General features: G+C 38.7%; 1 protein-coding gene across 8 annotated transcripts in view; it reads left to right on the top strand.

Moving 5' to 3' along the window:
• Nucleotides 1–23990, top strand: part of PARD3 (par-3 family cell polarity regulator) — a 735311-nt gene that overhangs the window by 566385 nt on the left and 144936 nt on the right. For 7 of the 8 annotated variants that reach the window (XM_074984984.1, XM_074984976.1, XM_074984978.1 and 4 more), the window contains one exon: nucleotides 21958–22215. In XM_074984984.1, the coding sequence (XP_074841085.1) occupies nucleotides 21958–22215 (258 nt within the window). Of the gene's footprint in view, nucleotides 1–21957; nucleotides 22220–23990 lie in introns of those variants that run through there. The other variant, XM_074984980.1, reaches the window with a different exon arrangement.

The raw sequence follows: 23990 nt of genomic DNA, 5'->3' as shown, positions 1-23990 counted from the left end.
TTCATTGATAAAATTACCCAAGTGCCAATGTGATTACAAAGTTAATATAATAGAAAGAAACAGAGAGAAACTGGATTTGTTTAGGACATAAACAGTGACCATTTCTTTTGACTATGTTCAGTATCTGTTATAAAACTAGTAGTGGCAGTATAATTCTTTCTTTATTGGGGCACATGAAAGAATAACTTTATTTTTTTTATTTTCTTACCACTAATTCTAAAATCCACTTCACAAACTTCTCAGAAAGCAAATATTTATATAATATTGAAATACATTTTGTATCTTTTCCTTAAAATTTTGCATACCTGGTTTATTGCTAGATGTTTGTATGCTGATCAGAAACAGAATTTAAAATTTGAGCGTTGCAAATAAATTTGTCACTGCAGTGCTGTCTGTTTATGTTGTCATGGAGTAATGTGTACATTAAACTGTTAACTGTAAAACTGAGTGGTGAGTACCTCTATTTTTGCCTTTTTGTTCTTTCCTTAACATTTGAAACCTTTATACTGTTTGTGTCATATGCTCCTCATTATTTTAAACAAGCCAATATTTCCAGACCCTAGGGATTCTGAGCCCAGGCATTATCTCTTATTACTTGATTTAGGCGTAAATCCAAGAGAAGGTTATGAAGTTACCCTATCATGGTCTAAAAGTACCTACCTGGGGAGAAAATTTCTGAGAGTAGGTAACTGTTCAATCTAGTAAACAAAGGTGTAAAAAGAAAGATGGACTGGTAGCTGAAGTTAGACAAATTCAGACTAGAAATGATGTGTGTATATTTAACAATGAGGGCTATTAACCACGGGAACAACTTATCTTGGGATGGGATGGAAAACGCATGTCTTTCTAAGTTATGCTCAAGGTCAACTAAAATATGTGGGCTTGATGCAGAAATCACTGTGCAAAATGTTGTGACTTGTATAATGCACATGTAACTAGTGCATCTTGATTGTTCCTTCTGGCCTTAAAATATATGAATCTGTGAATTCCATATTCAATATTTGGCTCCCAAAAGTGTGTGTTGTATTAATCTTTAACAGTAAAAATCTTTAACTTGTAAAATTCTGAATTTCTTTTTTCCTAGTTCAGAGGCCAAGACATGGCTTTTTATTATTCTTTTCATATGGCTTAATTTTCCCTTTGTTGACAAAAACAAAATTAGGAGCACTGAGCATCTTTCTGTTTTGTTGAGACATTCTCTTAAATTAATTGCTCTCTCAAGTAAAACTGTAAAGGGAAGTTTTGAAACTGGAGGAAATATGTAACCAAGTATGTGTGTGCATGTGTTTGTGTGTTGGAATGTTGGAATCTGCATGATGCACAGAATTATTTTTCATAGTAATGATATTAGTGAGATTATCAAGTGCATGTATTATGAGACAGACTGTAATAGTCATTCTGAGGACTACTATATAATTACGGAGCCTCCTCTGTATGGAACAAGCTACTCTCACCAAGCTACTCCCAGCTTCTTGAAATCTCTCCTAAACTCACTCCTAGTGTGCCATGAAAGAATTTATACACTGACTTGAATCATTGATATGTGCACATGGCAGAACTTGGTAGCAGTATAGTCTTATTATTTCTACCCAAACCCTTCCTCTGCTCCCACAACCTCATCCCAATTGTTAGTTTACTTCTTTTTGTGTACTGTAGACAATGATAATGTAAGTTCTTTGTGGCAGAGACCTGTACTGCTAATGGATCATGATAACATAGCAACAAAAATGTGCTTGATGCTTCCATATGTTGCCAAAAGTACCAGATGGTGATTTAGTCCATGGTGGTTTTGAATTGTTGCAGTCAGATTGTATTTCTTCCTTTTTATTTTGTAATGTAAATGTATTGGATACATAATAAATTGCTGCCATTCAAATTAAGCAGACATCCAGAAAACTGATTGGGGGAGACAGTAAAATGATTCATAATAGTTCCTTTTTCACTTACTTTATATTTTAGTGGTCCAGTTCACTCTCTCTCATTTTGTTTGGTGTTTGAAGCTCTGCACCTTTAATGATGCAATCCTTTTGGGAGTTATGCTGAATTTCATGAATTTACTATGTATAAGAGGCTTGGAACAAAAAAAAATCCTTACGGGTCAGAGAACAAGTGAATGGTCCATTAAAAAATCAATCATGCCCACAATTTTATAAAATTATTATGCTCTGACTTTGTAATTTGAATAGTAATATGCTTCCAATAGTATTGTTCAAATTCTTGAAAGTATTTTGCTAATATTGATTAGAAGACAAATATGCAAATTAATGTAGTCCAATTTATCAGTGTTTCAAATGGATAAAAATTGCCTTATATAAACAAAATACTAACAGTCATTTCTTTGCAAAAGAGAAAGTTACATTAGCCAGCTGTGGTGCATGTGTATCAGTAACAATAACAGAGCAGTTTAGCGCAAGAGGTAAATTGTCCAGCTGAAAATACTATACCAGATACGTTCAGCTATCCACATTGACACTGTGTCAGGAACCTGGAATAAGCACCCACCGTTTTAAAAAAAAATTGCCAGAGGATACTTACTGACTGTAAATTGTCAGGATCTCAGATTGACATTTAATCCGACAGCACATTGCTTCATATTTCTATTATGAGGAGTCTAGTGAGTTGTCTTTAAATATCTCCTGACACTGACTAGTTGACCCAAACTGCTTAGGTTATGAGTTCTGACAGGCTGGCAACCCCAGTTGGCATTGTCACTGAAGTGAGAGTGCAAAGGAGTTACTTTGGATTTGCACTGCTTGAACTCAACAGAATTGGGTCCATTTAGGGCCAGATAAAGGCAGTCCTGGGCATGAGGCACACCACATCATGGGGGATCCTCTGTGCCTAATACTCCCAAGCTGTGATCCTGCCATCCATATGGGTTTCCTCTCCTCCCAGTGAGCCTGGGACAGTAGCATGGGCCCCCCTTTTCTCTTAGGACTAGCAGGAGCTTTCCTTTCTTTCTTCAAGAGCATCTTCCTCTGTCTGAACCTGATGACTTTAAGGCCTTCCAGAACTGTATGAAATGTGTGAGACTCATTACAAATTCCAGTATTCCCTGTTGGACATCCTTCAGACATCTCCTCAGTTTAAGATGGTACTACCTATCCTCAACATGCAGTGTGGTAAATCCCAGCCTCTGTGCTACTTACATACAGGCAGGTTGAGATGGAATACTATATCCAGTACAGAGGCTTGGAGTATTTTTTTTTCTTTCATCCTACAGGGAACATGTTAGTGGTTTAAGCAGTTAACAAATAGAACAAACAACATTGATTCCATTCAAACCTATCAAATAGAGTTAGAATATCTGATTCATAAGAGCTATTCCTTATCCACTCTGCAGTTCAGAAAAGGGAATTATAAGCCCTAATGAGAAAGTATGGCTTCATGTATTATTCCAGATTCACGTATTTTATTTTAAACCTGCCTCAGGATCATGGGAAACAATTTCAGGACCTTGTTAGAGAAAGTCAGTGCGTTTTTCATAATGTCCAACCTAAACCTCCCTTGCTGCAGTTTGTCCATTGCCTCTTGTTCTATCCTCAGATGCCAAAAAGAACAAGTTTTCTCCTTCCTCCTTATGACACCCTTTTAGATACCTGAAAGTACTCTGGCTTCCCCTGAAAGGTACAAAATAGTTTTAAGACGTTCCCTTTGAGGAGACTGAACTGTGTAGCAATACCTCAGATAGGTCCCTTTATTCTCTCTAGAACTTGTGGGTGATGCTGATCGCTAGGCCTTTAAATGCCCATGGCAAGGGAAAAATACAGTAGGTCACAGAAGGGTCCATAATCTTGTTCCATTTACTGCCATCCCATGCAATAAACCGAATCCCCCAGGAAGAGTCCAGATCTTCAAAAAAAAAAAAAAAAAAAAAAAAAAGGGGCAATTCCTCAAACAATATCTTCTTCAAAATGTCCAGTTTGACATATTAGTCAAGAGTTACACTCCGTCACCCACCATCTCCCACTCTAGATCCTGCACTTCATCACCATTATGAGGATTGGGGTTTTGATTTTCTACCTTCCTGGGAGTTTATCAAATTGGACGTATGGACTGTGAAATAATTTCAACAGATTATTCCTTCCGATTCAGCTCCCTACTTTCCCACCCCCAATCTACTCCCTGTCTCTTTTCAGGATCTTCTTACAAGGACTTTCTCAGTTAGAAAGTATGATCCCTCCTTACTCTAGAGTGGTGATGGAAAAGGTGGCAATTGACCCTGTTCCATAGGATGTTTGTTGGGAAATTGTTCTATTTTCAGTACTACCTGGCTCCAAAGAGAATTTGAAGAAGGAGACCTATCCTGAATTTTGAGCATATTCATCCGTGCTCAACGACCCGCAATGGCAATCCTAACAACCATAATTTCCTTTTTGGATTCTGAAGATTAGCTTCTTTCCCTCAACCTTGTGAGTGCCTATTTCCATGGTGACATGCATCCCTCGCATTGATCATTTCTATGTTTTATGGTAGGCAAGGGCCACTGTCAGGATCTCATCCTACCCTTTGGCCTTTCCTATATCTCAAGAGTTTTTACCAATGTCCTATCAGCAGCTGCCTTCTGCCTTAGCCACATGGGAATAATAGTCTTTTACTACCTGCATGATTAGCTCCTGAAATGTCATTCACTTCTACAGTTATTGAGAGCAACCATCAAAAAATTATCTCTGTTCCACTCAGTAGGTCCTCACCTACTCAATGCATAAACTTCAGTGGGGCTACTTCATCTCCACTGCTGCTAGGCCATATTTGACAAAGACAGATTTGTTCTAATGTCCAGCACAGACATTGCATTCAACTTCTGGTCCACACGGAATTCTATATGTTTGTGATATCCTTAGTTAGCCCTATGCTGTCAGTGTCTTCAAGCCTGGCAGAGAACCATCCATTCACCTAACAAACATACTGTCTGCAAATGGGTGTCCATATCTTTAAGGCCCTTGTCTCTCTAATTTGGTGGAAGGATACACTATCCATCTGCTGAGAGCCATCGCAACAGACACTTCTCTGCTATGCTGGAGTACAACCCACCAAAAACCACACATCTCAAAGAAGATGGTTGTCTCTGGTGGTGATCCTCAGTATCAACATATTAGAGCTCAGAGCGCTTCATCACACTTGCTTGCACTTCCTCCTCATCTTATTGATCAGAATAATGCTGAACAACAGAACGGCAATGTATTATATCTGTCATCAGGATGGAGAAAGTTCCCACTTATTTTGTATAGAAGTTGTAAAACTGATACACATACAGTGCACGCATATTTCAGTGGTTAATCTACAGGACTGCAGAACACAGTGGTGGATTCTCTCAACAGACTGGTTTTCCAAAACATATGTCTTACCTGGAGCAATCCACAGATAGATTTCTTCAGTACTCCATCCGATGATAAGGATAGATGATTCTCCTGGAGTGTTATTATTTGAGCTTGTTAGCTGCTTTATGCTTGCCCTTGAATTCCCTTACCACTTATGCTTAAAGAACACATTGAAACAAGAAGAAATAGTGGTCATAGTCTTTTGTGTGAGACATGTGGTTCCCAGAGTTGGTTCGCATGCCTCTGCAATCATTCGCCATCTTCCTATCAGTTTTCAATTATCAGGTCACAATAAGATTCATGAAAGGCCTGTTCAATCTCTTTTGACCCTGGGACTTCCAATTAGTTTGTCAGTATGCTGAGGAAACCTCCGTGATCACATAACAGGTGATGCATCTGACAAAGTGGGTCTTTGCCCACAAAAGCTTATGCTCAAAAAATCTGTTAGTCTGAGAGGTGCCAAAAGGACTTCTTGTTGTTTTTTGCAGATACAGACTAACACAGCTACCCCTCTAATACTGGTGAAAAACTGTTCCCTCTTTCACTTGTCCCTTAGTATGGCATTCTTCATAGCTATTACCTTGGCTAGGAGGTTAAGAGAGCCTGAAGCCTGATTACTGAACCCCCTGTGTACAGTATTTCATTGTGACAAGGTTTCCTGAGAATTTCACATCAATCAAAAGATTCACCTCTTGGTTTACTATTCCTTGCCTCACTTTTTCATGGAAGAGTTATACACCTGACATAAGAAGAGTTCCCACCTTTCTATCTAGATGTGACCAGGCCTGGCAGGAGTCCACTCAGGCTGTTCTTCTCAATTGCAAAATGTTTGAAAAGACAGGTGATTTCCACCCAAAGATTATCCAGGCAGGTTATCAACTTTCTCTTAAACTGTTACAAAGCCTAAGGAGGTTGGTTCACCTTCAAGAGTCAATGCTTCCATGAGGGATCTGCCTCATTAGCCTTGCTGAAAAATGTTCCTATTTCAGATATCTTCGGGACAGCCACCTGGTACTCAGGACCCACCTTTTCCCAGCATTAGGCTCTTGTGACTACTTTCAGAGCAGACACAGCTTTCAGTGCATCTGTTCTATGATCTCTAATGAATCCTGCTCCTCAGCAACCATTCCATGATGGGTGTACTGCTCAGGTGGAACACCCATAAGGATGCTATCCAAAAGTAGAGAGATTATTTATCTTGTACAGTAACTGGAATTTTTTTAGGTATGTATTCCTTTGCATTCTCCACTACCCACCTTCCTCTCCTCTGCCTTGAAGTCCTCTTTGAACTTTGGTGGTTGAGAAAGAATTGGAGCGGCAGTGGGTTAAGCATTCTCTATGTACCCTCCTGTTGGGGCAGGATGATGACTGGGGAATTAGTGTGGACTCTCAGACGCTGCCAAAGATAATCTCTAGTTAAAAGCACCCGGGCATGCACATTTATGATGACATGAAGCACATCTCAAAGAACTCATTCCTGTTCAAGATAGGTAACCTCTCTTTCTTAATGTCTGTATTGCTTCCCCTTTTTGTAGAGGAGTAGCTCCGCTCACTCTTAGGACTAACTGAACTCTTTTTGCCCATGTAGCAGACATTAAGAAATATAGACAAAGGTGTCTCTAACAGTTATCTAACAGATACATCTTCCGTGTTCTTCGCAACTGGATACTTGTTTGAAATAAACGCTGAAATTCTGGTGTAATCTCATGATTCAGAGCATTTTGAAAGACTCTCCACACCTGGGTTTGGGTGCGTTATCTATCTCATGAAAGATCATTGATCTAATGAAACATTTTATCATTCTGGATATAGTACTTTGATATTAAGTGCAGTTGCCAAATAGCTCTAGGTTACTATATTTTTTACCATTAGTATATTTTAGTATTTTATTCCGTCCTGTTATTAAACGCCAAACTGTCTAGACAGTCTTTACACCACTTCGTTTGCCAAATTATATTTATATAATTGAAAAAAAGAGTTGTTCTGTAATTGAACACTACTAAGTTTGGGAATATGATGTATTCTGAGGGTTTGTCTGGAATGATGGGTGACAGGTATTGGAAAAAGGAATGATGTTTTGAACCTGGAAGAGAAGTATATGAAGTAAGTGTGCTGGAAATTTGTGGTAGGAGTGACGAGAAATTCACTTGGAGACCGTGAAAGGTCTGTGAAGGAGGAATGGATGCTTATTATGAGATGTTAGGAAGAGAGTGTGGCAGATGAGAGGGTAGCGGGAATGAGTGTTGGAGGTCAGGGACCATGCTGGCTGGGTCTTGTTTTTGTCTGTGTTCTAAAGATGTAATCCAATTTTACTGTAATTACTTTTGTACTTGCGTAGGAGTGATGTGTGCTGGCTCACTTGCTATATATAAAGTATAGTTTAATTTTGTCCTTTTTTATTTTTGGAAGCACTGACATTTTTGTCCTTTAGTTTGTAAAGGAGATTAAATTTACATAATTCTTCTGTTGTTTGTATATTTACCTGTGCAAATGTCATCACCAATGGCATCAGTACTGCTCTGGGAATAGAGGCTGTCAACTGCAACTGGAGAGCCAGGAGGGGGAGCTCCCAACATTGTTTTTCATGTCTTGACTACATAGCAAATATTGCATGTTTTCAAAGAAATTGGAGGGTAGATCTTGGGATAGGGAGAGCATCTTCCACCAGCTCCTAAGATTTTCTGTATTGTTTCTGTGACTGATGCAATAACAAATCCTGTGTTATGCAGGAGTTTGAACTAGATGATCGGAATGATTCTGTCTGTCTCTTAATATCTTGGAATCTAGGAAATCTCAGTTTTACTTTAAAGTTTATTGGGTACTTGCCTCACGTTCCAAAATGAAGGTCATTGTTAGTTCTGAGTATATTTTCCCACAAACAAGAGATTCAGAAAATAAGAGAAAGGGAAGGTTTTCTTCCAAAATTCTGTTAACTGTGGTGCATCAGAGCTTATCTGACAGTAACTGAAAACTGATGTTCTAAATAGCTGCTTACAGTGCTGCTATATTGAGCTTTGTCACAGAGTTAATGTTAATGCCACGTTATAAACACGTGAAAAACTAAATTTAGACTGGAAATGCTGACGGAGCTCTTAACCACAGCAGAATGAACAACGTTCCGCGACAACCATTGTTGCAGGTTTAAGTGTCACTGCAAGTGCTGGAAGAAATAACTAGTAAAATTTTGTCTTAGACACAGGAAGAATTGTATGCCATATATTTTAAGAGAATCATTTTGGAGCAAATTTTTTAATTTCTTTTGTCAGGTCACCCAATATTTTTTTGGAGATATTTTATGTTAATTTGTATTTTTTAAAATATTGAACGTAAACAAGTCTGTGGTGTTTTTAGTATCTCTTTTTGTGTAAAAATGTTTCCTGGATTTTGAATGCAACACTTCACATGTACATTAGTAATTAAAATAGCCCATTGATATTTTGTCCCAGAAGAGTTGGTCATTCCATAAAGGCAGTTTCTTGAATTGTATATTTCCTGAGGGTATGAGTGCCTAAACTTCCTACATATAAGAAACTTCTCTTCATCTTTTTCTAGTGCCATTAAACCTACAAGCCTTTTGTTGTAAAATATACTAATGAATAGAAATGTTACAACAAGAACAGAAGTCTTGTGTTTTCCCTTCATCATGCATCATCCATTTTAATTAGACAAAAGGGTGGTGAGCACTGTGACAAGAGTCTGGAATTAAAATCATTAATTGATGTCAAGCTGAAGAGAGACTGCTAACATGAATTTAGTGACAGCAGGAAAGAAATTAACCTTATTACTTTATTTAGTGTATTAGATTGTTTAATGTTTTTCCTATGCACGGTCAATGCACTTTGTCATAATAAAAAAGGACACATACTTTTTTCAATTACGTGAATGCTTGTTATTTTCTAGCTATGAAACTTACACAATAAATCCCTTGAAAACTTAAAACAAAACATCAAAAGACACATGCCAGAACTTCAGTTTCTCTTCATAACAGCTTTTTACATATTCCAAATGATTGTCATATACCATATGGTCTGTTTTTAGTTAGCCACGTGTTAACAAGTGCTATTTGATGACAAAGTGCATCTAACTAAATATTACTTTTCTGTAGAAGAAAGGAGAAATCAGAATAGTAAAAACTAAACACATTTGCCCTCGATGATGATGGTGACTGCAATAACTGTCTCTCTTTGCATCATTGAAAAACATTTGACATTTAATATTAAGCACCTACCTTGCTCTTGAGAAGAAAGGATGACAACAGTATCCTACAGATAATTTGTGACCCGAAAGGTCATAATAAAAGAATAAAGGGAGCGTTATCTTCCAATGAAGGCCATCTGGAACTATTAAAGTATCAGATGTAGTAAGGGTTGAACAGCAGGACACTCTCCTGGTGTCCTTCCAGATTTCCCAGAGAGACCATAATATTTTTATTGGAAAACACCAACTCCCAACCTCCCTGCCCCCCATTCCGCACCAGCTAAATATTTTTATAAAACTATTTCATCCTCCATAAAGAAAAAAAGAAATTGTATGCACTGCAATATACCGCTTGATTTTGTTGCATAGTCTATTAAGTGTTCAAATACAGCTTTCAAATATAACCATACCGCATTCAGTTGTAAGGTTTGCTTTTGATTTAGTTTATACCAACGCTGCTTAATGCTTCTCAGCAGTGATTGTCACCTCTGCATCTATATGTACAATAGATATTCATTGTTCCAGGGTTTTCAATAGAATAAGATCTTAGAAAAAAATCAAAACGTGAATTTCTCCTTGGTGATCTTTGGGAAGGAGTATACATGTGAGTGTTGTGTTTGTTCAATTTACCATACATTTACTGGAGAGCATTTTAATATTGGTGACTTTATTTTTTCACAACACTCATGGGCCTAATGTGTAAGATGAGTGCAGTGTATAAAGTAATACAATGGCAATAGGTTTTGCAGCAGAGAACACAACAAATGTAGCTAGAGAACTCCGAGCTTCAACTAATTCTGTGGTCCCAGTGAAGCCTATGAAATTTGCCATTGATTGTCATTTTTTCCACAAAACTTTTTTCTTTTCTGTGTAAGGACCTGTCATAGAGCGGAGATTATTAGCTCGTTTATTAAAAGTCTACTGTATCTATAAGGCTAGGCAGTAGAATGACTAAGAGCACTCCCCCATTTCTGTTGAAAACTTAGGTTAAAATCAAGGATGGATTCTAAAGAGAAACAGAAACAAGGAATGTTGGGTTATTCCCCCAACCCCCCAGTCTGGTGAAGTATTTCGGGATCAATGGGGTTGCTTTAATTTTTTTAATCCAACGTGGCCACACACTTACATTTTAATATCAAATAACCATTTAAAAACCATAGTGAGTCGTTCTTCTGTGTTCATTAACTTGTTAGACTGAACTGTGTTTATTGCTGTTGAACTGAACAGCACTGAAGACACATTAAATTCTCGAGACTGCACTAGAGGATTCTAACACTTTCTAGCTAGCAGCACTTAAACCCCATGTTTACTCTAATTCCTAAGGACAGTAGCAATTATCTGAATAATCAGAAGGATACCTGATAGCATATTCACAACATGCAGCATAAGCTCCATCTACAGTGCAGCTGGAACCTTCATTTTGTAACCAGTTAAGGGTTTAATAGTTTTAATAGGGTACAGGTGTCACAGTTCAGTTTGATGATGCCAGTTTTACTGTCCTCAGAAATGTGAGTTCGTGTTCACAACTAAAACTGTGCCCAACCAGGTTTTTACGGAATCATTCTAGGAAATTTTGCTATGCTCTGCAGCCCTAGCAGCAGTTGCACATACGAAAATTGTGGACATTTTTGGGTTTTCTTTTGAGGATTTGTGGGATTTCTTATGTAAAACTTGTAATCCCCAGCTCACAGGTCATGCTGACTTTTTCCATCATGGAGACTTTTTTGTCACTAGAGATTGCTTCATTTCCTTCTTATTGCCCAAAGCTTTGGAAGCATAATAGCATAGAACGGGTAACAGCACCCATGGTGGTCAGAGTAGGTGTCTGAAAGAGGCAGAGGTGCATGCAGAATTTTCTGTTCATTTACTGCATTAAACTAAAGAGTGAGGAGATGACTCTGGGTTAGGCCATGCTCAGCCTGGTGGCAGAACAGTGCCAGGACCAGCAGTTTCCAGGTGAGATACCTGTGAATTATCAAGCATGCTTCTGATATTTTCTTTATCTGACTGGAAAATGACCTAAAGCCAGAAATGTGTGAATATGTGAGCTGCTGTCTCTGTGCATGATAGCATTGTCATGGCCCCTTGGAGGCTAGTCACAAACACATTAGTGCTGTTCTTTGGCAGAGCTCATTGGCTTGGGGAGGATCACAGTTGAAGAAATGGTCCAAGAAACCAAGTGCTGTTGTCTTAACCAATCTGATAAAAGCGGTGCTTCTGGTGTAAGCAGAGGAGGGGTCGAACAATTCCAGGGAGTTCCAAGTTATATCTGGGTTACTGATGAATCTCCTTTTCTATTTCCTTGCTCCTTCAATCAGAACAAATCATTGGATAATTAGCTGAAAGTTTTGCTATCCTGTGGTGGATCACAGGAACCACTTCCAGGGAGGTAGACAGCATTTGGTCTGGCAAGTTTCAAGATGCCAGAGCACACAAAATTTCCTAAGAGGCAGACTGCAAAATTAATTTCCTTTCAGCAGGGTTACCAGCTGCATTTCTGTTCCAAGTGCACTTCTTGGCTTTTGACTGCATGCCCTGATTATAAGGATGAGGCTATGTCATCTCAGTTGCGTCAGAGTGGTGCTTCTTGCATTGTGGGAGACTGGAGGGCCAAATCCAAAGAGAAGTGTGAGAAATGCAGTCATGGCTGCTTGATGAGTGCACCAGAACATCTGTGAACATGAAGAAGAGCATGCCAGGGGATGCTAAGTCTGGCCTATGACCCCTGTGCTTGCTATTTCTGGCTTGGCTGTGCAAGTGAACAGGAAAAGGAAAGCTCTGTGCCATTAATTATTTTAGTGATGCTTGATGAAAATGGAGGGTGAAAAGGAATGAGTGCTCCGTGTTCCTGCTAATACAAGGTTTTGATACAGGACCTTTTTTCCTTTATGCCTCTATTAGTATACTAATATGATGTCTGTTCATTAGCGCTGTCCATAATACACTGATTTTGATTAAAATGTTCTGTCGATTCTAGAGATGACCATTTGGCTTAAAAATTAATAGAATATTTTTAAAGTATTTTTAAGTTTCACAGTTTTCAGAATGATGTAGGGGAGTGTAACTGAAATTCTGGTTTTCAGCCATTGATTACAACTGGTAATAACTCTCACCTGTGTTCTCAAGGAAGCTGCTGTAAGCAGGTCTGAGATTTGTGAATGGGTGGCTGGGGCCCATCACAATTAGATCAGTGGTTATGAGACTGAGACAAAGGTCAAAGAAAGACATAGAAGAGGGTAAATTCTCATACTGATTAGGTTGCTGAAAACTAGGAGAAAAGCTGCCGTCACCCTGAAAGTGTCAGAGGAGTAATGGTCTGCATGAGCAGGATTACTTGATGGTACACCAAGCCCCTGAGGCATTTCCCATCATCGTAGGAGGATTTCTGGCAAGAATCGGCTACAGGCCAACCCACTTAATGATCTCTTTATTGGCAGGAGTCTCTGTCAAAAATTGGCCTGAATGCCGGCATCCCAGCAGAGTGGCATGTATACGTTGACGGATTTCCCACCAGACTTTCTGACACTGACACTTTTTTTTCCCTCTTTTGAATCCAGGGATGCAGAAGCAGGCCAATCACGTGGCAGCAGCAAAGGAAAGTAAACTATTATGGGAGAGCAGGTCCAGTGAGCTGTCAGTATCAAGCAGGTTGTCATTAGCTTCTGCCCCTGCATAATGCTGCTTCTATCCTTGACAAAACTGCTTCTGCTGTCATACAGATAGAGTTGTGACCATTCTGTGAAGATCTTTGTCATCCAGTTGGTCTTGGTGGAAGAGGGTGGGATATTGATTATCACTTGAGCAGTGCTTGAATCTTGGCAGCTGCAAGATCAATAAATTAAATTGGTTAGGCATGTTGCAGACCGGAAGCAGCAGCCAGCACCATTTCTGCTTTTAATGGAGGACAATAGTGCCTTCACAACAACAGATCTTGTGCTTACACACCAGGCACTGTGATTCATTACAGTCCACCTTCCAGCTTGCTGTGTGCAGCATTTCCAAAACGCCTAAATCACTAATTTTGAAAAGTCCCATAAATGGGTTTTAGGTTTTGTCAGGTACTCATGAAATTTTTACTCCTAGACTTTTCCTCCTGCAATGGCCAGACCAGCTTAATGATCTTGACTCTCATTTGCTTCCATCTCAGGTTTGAGTTTACTGTTTTCCACAAATTCAGTTTCCTGACATGGGTCTACTGTTCAGCACTCAGTCCAGTCTCTTTAAAAGAGTGAGAAGTCCTGTGGTACCTTACACACTAACAAATTTTTAAATCATAAGCTTTCGTCATGGGCAAAGACCCACTTTGTCAGATGGGTCTTTGCCCATGAAAGCTTATGCTCCAAAGAATCTGTTAAGCTGTGTCTACACGTGCATGCTACTTCGAAGTAGCGATACTAACTTCGAAATAGCGCCCGTCATGGGTACACGTGTTGGGCGCTATTTCGATGTTAACATTGACATTAGGCGGCGAGACGTCGAAGCCGCTAACCCCATGAGGGGATGGGAGTAGTGCCCTACTTCGAAGTTGAACATCGAAGTAGGGCACGTGTAGCCGATCCGCGTCCCGCAACATCGAAATAGCGGGGTCCGCCATGGTGGCCATCAGCTGAGAGGTTGAGAGACGCTCTCTCTCCAGCCCCTGCGGGGCTCTATGGTCACCGTATGCAGCAGCCCTTAGCCCAGGGCTTCTGGCTGCTGCTGCTGCAGCTGGGGATCCATGCTGCATGCACAGGGTCTGCAACCAGTTGTTGGCTCTGTGGATCTTGCGTTGTTTAGTGCACCTGTGTCTGGGAGGGGCCCTTTAAGGGAGCGGCTTGCTGTTGAGTCCACCCTGTGACCCTGTGTGCAGCTGTGCCTGGCACCCTTATTTCGATGTGTGCTACTTTGGCATGTAGATGTTCCCTCGCAGCGCCTATTTCGATGTGGTGCTGCCCAACGTCGAAGTTGAACGTCGACGTTGCCAGCCCTGGAGGACGTGTAGACGTTATTCATCGAAATAGCCTATTTCGATGTCGCTACATCGAAATAAGCTACTTCGATGTAGGCTTCACGTGTAGACATAGCGTTAGTCTGTTAAGTACCACAGGACTTCTCATTGTTTTTGCAGACACAGACTAACACAGCTACCCCTCTGGTCTCTTGAAAAGGGAGCAGATGATCTGTGGTTGGTGGAAATCTTATTCAAATTCTTCACTTGATGGTACTACACTTTGGTGAAGTTTTTTTCTACCACTGCCATATTCATAAAATCCTCAAACCATATACTTAGAAGGGAAGGCATGAGTGATCTGTTGTGCTGGATCTCATTCTCAGCAAGGTGATCAGAGACTCCCTTGGGCTTCATTTGGCAGATTTCAAAGTGGCTGGAATAGTTTCCTCTCCCTAGCAGCCAAGAACTTAATGATTCCTTTTGGGCAGAATGTATTTTCTGATTCTCCATAATGGAGATGGGGGGTTGGAGGCTAGGTCACAGCTATCTGGACAATAGTGTGAGTGATGTAATGTACAGTGGTTATAGACCCACTTTTAGTTTTCACATGTTATAGTCAGGTGAGATTGTTTTTATTTAAGTACAGGGAATAGAATCCTAAGGTTCATTTACAGTGGTCCCTATCTATCTATCTAACTAAAAATATATATTTAGGGGACATTAAAGTAGTTGTTCTCCTCTTCTCAGCACTGGTGAGGCCACATCTGGAACAGTGTCCAGTTTTGGGCCCCCCAGTATAAAAAGGATGTGGATGTGCTGGAGCAGGTTCAGTGGAGGGCAACAAAAATGATTAAGGAGCTGGAGCACAAGACCTATGAGGATAGGCTGAGGGATTTGGGCTTATTTAGTTTACGGAAGAGAAGACTTAGGGGTGATTTAGTAGCAGTCTTCAACTTCCTGAAGGGAAGCTCTAAAGAGGAGGGTGAGAAACTGTTCTCAGTGGTGTCAGATGGCAGTACAAGGAGTAATAACCTGAGTTAATGAGGGAGAGGTGTAGATTAGATATTAGGAAAAACTACTTCACTGGGAGGGCAGTGAAACACTGGAATGTGTTGCTTCGCGAGGTGGTGGATTCTCCATCCCTCAAGGTTCTTACATCCCGGCTTGACAAGGTCCTGGCTGGGGTGACTAAGTGGGGGTTGATCCTGCTTGAAGCAGGGGGCTGGACTATATGACCTCCTGAGGTCCCTTCCAGCCCTATGATTCCGTACTAGGTACAGGAAAGAGAACAAGATCCAGAGTTACCAATTCCAGCAGTACAGTGAAAGGTGCAGGACTACATGACAAAACCATGTGTCCAGTGACTTGCAGGAACTGAAAAGTGTGCCAGAGTAGGCTTTTAGCAAGTCTAGGGTTCATTGGTAGTTGTCCACTTGCTGCAGTGGCTGCATAATTGGATTAGGAGGCTTTATTTCTGTGAAACATAATTTCAAATCAGGAAAATCAGGAGTTGATCAGTAGTCTAGTATCAGTGAATCAGCTTGGTACTAGAAGGTTATTAGTACAGTAATACAAACGTCAGTGGATAATAGTGTTGCCATTTAAATGGTGGTCATTAGCCTTTGCATTTAATTCCTAACAGATGTGTACAGAGAGATTTCACTACTTTCCCAGTGCCATGGTTTCAGATCACCTGCAGCCTCAAACATATAGCAGTGCATCAGTTGACATTTTCAAGGCTATCTTTACAACCAGATTGTCTTAAAAACCTCTCTTTTTTAATATGAAATTATTCAGCATTTGCAAAATGCTTTGAAGATGTGAGCCTAGTATATCTACAACACAGAATACAGCATGATAGTCAGGCTCTTCTCCAATGCAGGGTTTAAATAGCTGAGGTGAGTACCACTGGTAGGGATGAAACAATGTCAGCAACTGTTCGGCTCTAATCTGTCCTACACTGTATATTTTTATTTATATATACATCTACATACATATTTTAATCCTTTCCAAATAGTTGTAAACTGTAAATTTGCCATATGTATATTTGTTTAATGAAATGTGTAGAAATTAGGTGCGTGGAGAGCTCCTACCAAGCAGGAAACCAAAAAGGTTTTCTTAAAAATTTAAACAGCCTCTTGCAGCATTAACTATTACAGCTGGTTATTTAGAGTCCTGAACGCATGAAGACAGTTTGGGGTAGGAGTAGCTAATATAATCAACATTATAGCACGAAGCTTCTTTTGGGGCAGTAGCCAGCATTCTTTGTGAAAGTATGTTTAAATATTTCATTCTTCTCATAGGCTTGCTTCAAATTTGCAGACACAAAATAATGTTAAAACATATTGTGCTCCAAAGAAGACTGTAAGCCAGAACAGAATTTTGAACATTATTTTGAAAATGTGTTATTTAAACAAGACTGGATACATTTTATACATCTGCAAGTGATAGCAGTTTGTGTAGTAGGCTGTTTGTTTTTTGTTTTTTTTGTTGTTCAATCTTAAATCACAGCTGAGTAATTTAAAAAACATTTTATGGGTCAGTAGAAAGAAGCCTTCCAGAATTTTAAACTTAAAATTATGCAATGTGTTAAACATTAGTGACTTTAAATGGCAATTGATTTCTTGGGGTGTATCTGATGGAAACACTGCTTCTTCAATTCATATGGTATTCAGGCTTGAATCTAATTTTTAGCTCTGTGTACTACAAGGTGGATAAGAGTTGTTCTCTTTTCCTGCAGAGGCCAGGGCAAGAGGCAGTGGGTTCAAGGTACATCACAGTAGAGTTAGATTAAATCTAGGAAAAACTTGCTAACTGTAAGAGCAATGGGACAGAGGAACAGACTGCCTAGGAAGGTTGTGGAAACTGCTTCAGAGGAGGCTGGATAGCAATCTGTCTTGGATGGTAGATGAAACAAATCCTGCCTCTTGGCAGAAGGCTAGAGTTAGACTTGCAGTCTCTTCTAACCCTGAGATTTTCTAATTCTATGTTTTCGTGACAGGATATGCATTACTAAATAATTATAGGTAACATTCTATGAACTAGTCTGGGTATCACCATAATTATTGGCATGACACCCTACATAATCAATTGTCAGTCAGAGGAGTAGAGATAAACACTGTGTGTTGAACCATATATGCTCATGCAGCTTTGTTTAGGAGTTCTTGATATGGAGATGTGGATTATGATACTGAATTGCTGCAGAAACATTAGTGGTCCATAAACATGAACGACAGATTGAACAGATAAATGGCAATACTGGTTGAACCTCTCTGATCCGGAATCCTTGGGACTTGACTGGTGCTGCACAAGAGAATTTGCTGGACTACGGGAGGTCAATATTGTTTAGCACATTACCAACATTTCCACTGCTTACTGAGCTCTTAGAAGACATTTACGGGGTTAACTAGAGCTAAATACCAGCATAGAACACTGAGAGCCAGGACTGGTGGGTGGAAACAAACTTTATGGTATCACAGGAAACTTGGCCACTCTAATGATGAATGGTCATCTGGCTCACTAAAAACATTCTGGATTATGGATATTGCCGGACGGGAGCGTTCCGGATTAGAGAGGTTCAACCCGTATATCATCAAGAACAGATGAGACTTCAGAACACACATTTTGTCGGGATGTCAATGGCTGTGTGATATCGTCATCAAACCATAGCTAAATTCGCCAGAATTATAATGTGATATTCAATGTAACATTAGGGATGATCTTACCAGTTGGATAAGAATTGTTCATAATTGTCATATTGGGCCTAAATTGGACTGACCAATGCAGATTTTAGTTCATGCCATTTGTGGTTAAATCATCAATTTTCATGCACTAAAATGTTGGCTGTCCTCAATATGTGAAATATTTGTTCAGTCAAGGAAATACCAACTACAGCTTCTAGGATGTGATGAAACGATGGCTCTTGAAACTGCAGATAAAATGCCAGAACCCACCAGCACCTGACCTTCCTTATTTATTTTTCTTTTCAGACAGCGTTAATCTCAACGCATCGTACACAAGCCCCAAAAATACTATTAACACAGGCCTGCAAAATAGAAATGAAATCTTCAACTAAAGCTAGTTGTTTTCAGGCTTTGGTCCCTTGTGTTTATACTTTGTGTATTATAGATAGTACGTAGTGTAGTTAAGGTTGTAAACAATTTGAATCACAATGGTCTGTTCTCTGATTTGTGGGATAGTGAATAATATACCTTTCCTTCCACTGTTTTAACAAATTGTAATAATATTTTTACAGGCATACACCAAAAAGAATGGAAGCTTTGAAACTTGCCTTGGATGTAATGTTTGTAGTGAACTAGGTTCTTTGTTTATTTAAAAACATGTTTAATCTGAGCAGTGCCTTTTTGTTTTGTTTTGTTTGTTTGTTTTTTTAAAAAGGGTGCTGATACTCAGCCAGTGCCCCCTGCCCACCTCCCCAACCAATCCCATGGCTGAGACTGCCAAGATTGTGGCAAATACTGGCACAAAAGATGCATTGACTCTGAGAAAGATTAGGAGCATTTGAAAAGAGGAAGCTGAGCCAGTTCAGTACAAAGAGTGCCCATCTCTCAGGCTGTGTTTTGAGAGATGTATTGCAAGATTTTTCTGTTTTTTCTTAAAATCAGTTTAAAAAAACTAATGTTACTATAAACATTACATGTTGAAAACAAAACTTGCAAAAAATGAGTGAATAAAAAACTTAACATACTCTGAATTCTGTTATGTGCCCATATATGAAGAAGTGGGTTTTACCCAAGAAAGCTCAGACCCTAATCAGTTTGTTAGTTTCTAAGGTGCCACATGACTCCTTGTTGTTTTTTTTCCAGTAGTGTTCACTTGCATTTAATTCCCTTTTCTATTTTTTTAAACTGGAAATCTCAACTAATTGTTTTTAACTGGATGTCATAAAATCTACTGGAGTCCATATTCACTTCAAAGAGAATTTGAGTGTGAAGTCTTGTTGCAAGATCTAGTTCTGAAAAGACCTTAGGAAGTGTCAACTGAGGGTGCACAAAAAACATTAGAATGGGTGAGGTGATTATAAGCAGGTTACTGCTCACAAAGAAAGTGGATAGCACTGGCTGGAAAGATAGATATGTCTAGGCATTTATTTTATGTGAGGAACTGGTACTTTCACTAAACATCTATGGAGAAAGAAAAACTGCCCTTACTTCTGTTCCTTCCTTGGCACCCTGGGCATTTGCATGGCCTCCTGTAAGAACGAGAGGCTTTGCTAGTACAAGTAAGAAAAATGTACATTTACCTTTCCCTTCACTGAATCAAATCTAGGATAAATTGTGGTCCCACGGGTAAGATTTTCAGAAATGCCTAAATGACTATTTTCGGAAGTCACTATGGAGCCTACATCTTACTGAACACAAGTAGGGCCTAGCAGCCTAAATGATTAAATTCCACGTTTTTAAGAGCATTTCAATACCAAAAGATGTAGATTGGCCTCAAGTGGGAATTTCAAATGCCTAGGCATATAAGCCCCATTGAAATTAAAGGACGTTTGCCACCTATGTGCTTTTTGTAAATACCAATCTGTATATTTAAATATCTATTTTTTTTTTTAAACGCAAGCTCTTAGTCATTTTAAAATGGTTCTTAGGCTCCTAAGTCACTTAGGTCACTAAGTGCTTTTGAAAATGTTAACACAATTTAGCCTTGCAAGAAAATTTTTGATATCAGAATGTCCAGGCTTTTTGAGTGCTTTTGATTTCTACATTAACAGAGTATGAATTCAGTGTGTGAATTCTAGTGTTTTGAATTTCTTTCTGTGTATTTCTATCTGGCACATTTTCCAAAATGCCTAAGGGTGCCTATGCACCTCTGATGTTCACTTACATCCTTTCAAAAATGTTGCCTGTATGAATTAGCTATCCATACAATACCAATCCACAAATTCATCAAATTTCTAACCATGAGATTTTTGTTAGTTTTTTGAGATTTAGTTATGGTGCATCTGGATTAAAAATCAATATATGGCATCAGTGTCCATTTGGAGTTTTGGTGTAACACGTGGAATACCGCATTTGGAAATAAAGAACATAATGTCATTTGGTTCCAAGTATTCTCATTTTCCATTGAAATCAATTCACAAGAGAACATATGCTGCAGACTGAGGAACTGAATCTTCAGTCTCACAAAATTATTGAAGATTGTGCGTACTGGACATCTTGCAAATGTCAATATATTCCGATTAAATCTCCGTTTCTATTTGTGACAAATTAAAATAATCAAAACCAGGTGAATTGTCAAACAAATTTAACATGTATGAACAAATAGCTCTCTTGTGAATTAGAATATGATATGACTATAGTGTCTGGTGCTGGGGGCACCATAACTAAAACTCTAATAATGGATAATTAAACTAAGGTCAGTCCTGTTTCCTTACTGATGAAAGAGGAGTAATCATGGATTTTAAAAAAAAATCATTGATGAATATTCTGGAGCAGTGTTTCTTAAACTATATTTCAGTGGACACTGGTATTCCATGAACAATTTGCAGGTGTGCCCTGAGCATCTGATACTTTCTGTGAAATCATACATGGGTGGTATATATTTTTTGTTATTAAAATCAGATACAATGTTGCTTCATCATTGCTATGACAGCTGATTAAATTACTTCATTCTGGTTTTGCTGTACATATTGTTGTTTGATGGCGGGGAGGGTTGTTTTTATTCTGTTTTGTGGTCTGACAATTTTTTTAAGAACATTTTCATAGCTGTTCCATATTCAAAATGTTACTGTTTGATGTTCTGTAGTCTCAAAAAGTTTAAGAAACACTCTTCTGGAGCATAATTTAGCTATAGCTGACTAAACCTGATAGGTGAGCAAGCATGATATCCCATGTAGAAAGTGGGTCTGTGTACGGATGCTAAGGAAAATTAATCCAAAGTAATGAAAGTGAATCAAGCTAAAATAGTATAAGACCACTTTCATTTTGAACGAATGTGTCCAGGCAGGATTTTAAGGTAGTTTAACTAATTCATGTATAACTGATACCTTTAGTTCATTCCGATGAACTCTTCTGAGGACCAGTCTACTGGACCGTACAGTTTGGACTATGGGGTTATGAAATGCAGCATGGACTAGCTTGTTCCACTGTCACTTCCCCATGTGGACATTGCAAGTGAAAACTAGATGATACCTAGTTTGGATTAATATTGTCCTGTTTAAACAGGACTGCCTTAACCCAGACTTCGGTACCTTTTAGTTCATGCCTCCACATGGAGGAGTTACACAGTAGCACACACTTCATAGCACTGTAGTCTGAACTGCAGAGCCATATAGATATATCTTGATTTGTCCACATGTAGATCAGCCCATTGACTGAAAATTAAAACACTTACATGTACAGAATGTGTCTGAAATATTACCTTGAAGTATCTGCTACTTAGTGAGGAAAAAACCTTGCTTTGAAAGAAATGTATTAATGTGACTCAAAGTATTTTCACAAGTTATTTTTTAAAATTTCAGTTTCAGAATTATTTTAATTTTTGCAGAATTCAAGCCAAAACTCGGGAATTTCGAGAGAGACAAGCTCGCGAACGTGATTATGCTGAGATTCAAGATTTTAACCGGACATTTGGATGTGAGGCAAACTCAGTGTATGCTGGAATTTCTTCATATGACTCTTCCACGAATAGTGGCACAGTGACTTTGAACACCAGGCCTCAGAGCCCCAGAGAAGGACAGACAGTTGAAGCATTGTATGCCCAAGTGAAAAAAACAAGAAATTCAAAGTCTTCACCTGTAGACAGGTAGGCACCAGACATCAGTCAATACTATGTTTCAAAAATTTAGCTTCAGAACGTTTTTGCTATAGGAGATGACTGTTCATCAGTTATAAAGCCAGAGCTGCATTTTATTAATGGGTTTTTAAAAGCCTTTATGTAGAAAAATATTGAGTTAACACAAATCAAGCCCAAATGGAATGAGAAGCACAAGCATTTGTAATTATTCTAATGTTTCATCTCATTCTTAAAATGGATTTGTATCCAAGATTCATCATTTAGTATAATTCAAATTATAGTCAAACTTGTAACAGCCTCTATTTTAATTATCAAAGGTCTTGCTAATGTGACTGGGGAACAGCGACAGTTCTGAATTTTGTTTGGAGCAATTATTTTAGCTATGCAAAACTCTTCTAATGTAACCAAAAACTAGACAATGCTTACCTGGTGTCTGATTTTATTACAAATCTTAACCTCAGCCGAGCTTTGTGAACATTTTGTGAAAACCTAGGTCAAGTAAGTGAACTAGGGCTGGCTTTGGGCCAGTTTCCATACATGGACTGTAGTGGGAAGAAATATGTGTGGTGGTCACTGAGGGGACTCATATGTTTTGGTGGCCAAACTACATTAAATGTGTTAGTTTTTCGTTCATTTGTTCATTCATTCAAAATCAAGTGAAACTGAAAATTTGCAGCAAAAATTGGTATGCAGAACTCCACAATCTGCAACTGTCATAAATTCCATAGACCAAACGTGGGAAAGTTCACACAGTTGTAATTATTAAATAAGTGAGAAACACCTATCTTTTTAGTTCATATTGCTGGTGTTGTAACTTTGCATTTTCTGAACTTTGGAAAAATAATTATAAATTCCTAATTCAGAAGACATTGGTAATTAATTCAATGGTATATGTACATTCATTGTGGATGCCCCTCTTTTATCTCAAAAGATAAATGCTGCTGCACTTTCATTAACCCCATGAATCCCATTCTCTTGGTTGCAATATTTGAGGTCAGTAACCTACATCAGAGTAGGGCTTTGAATTTTCATATTTCTCTTAAAACCAGAAGACATTAAATTCTCGCGGTGCTAGTGATGATGTAGCATTTGACCTTAAGTGAATGTAGCCATCACCTATACTTTAGCTAACTGTTTAGAGATATTTTTAATGGAGGGATGGAAACTGTTATGGGTAACCCTTATAGATGGACCCAGTTGGAAAAGATTTTTTAAAATGGCCTTTGGCATGGAAGAAATATATACTTTATAACAGAAAAATATTCCATCAGATATTGAGAACTAATGAAATTTCATGTGGACTTTGCCCAACGTTTTTACTCACATTCAGTAACATATGGCTGCTTTTCCTTTTTTCAATCACTCTGCTTTTCGAAATTGCTTAGCAAATATGCATTGTGTAGGGTTTATTTTGTGCGTAAAATAAAATTGTTTATCATAAATACAGCCTGAATATACAACTTATTTTTAACGTGGAAAACCGTATGTTTTTTAAACAATGAACGTTTCACCTTTAGGCTTCATATTTACTGCTATATTGGCCAATATAATTGGGTGCCAGAAATCACAATACTTTTAGGGAGCTTGCAAATCAAGATTGTGTGGTTGGATAGTGTAGTTACCACACTGACTTCTACAAACGTTTTGTTAGAGCAAAGACAGTTTCATGCCTGAGTTGAATAGCATGAATGTCATTAGAAGTAAAAGGGTTACCTTTGATGAAAACCTGTCCGAGAGTAAAAATAAGACCTGTCCTGACCTACCTACCTGTGTGGGATCACTGA

This window comes from Carettochelys insculpta, chromosome 2, assembly GCF_033958435.1.
Source record: "Carettochelys insculpta isolate YL-2023 chromosome 2, ASM3395843v1, whole genome shotgun sequence".
NCBI classification, from domain to species: Eukaryota; Metazoa; Chordata; order Testudines; family Carettochelyidae; genus Carettochelys; species Carettochelys insculpta.
Note: the sequence above shows the minus strand (reverse complement) of the source record. Positions and strands in the feature narration are given on the sequence as shown.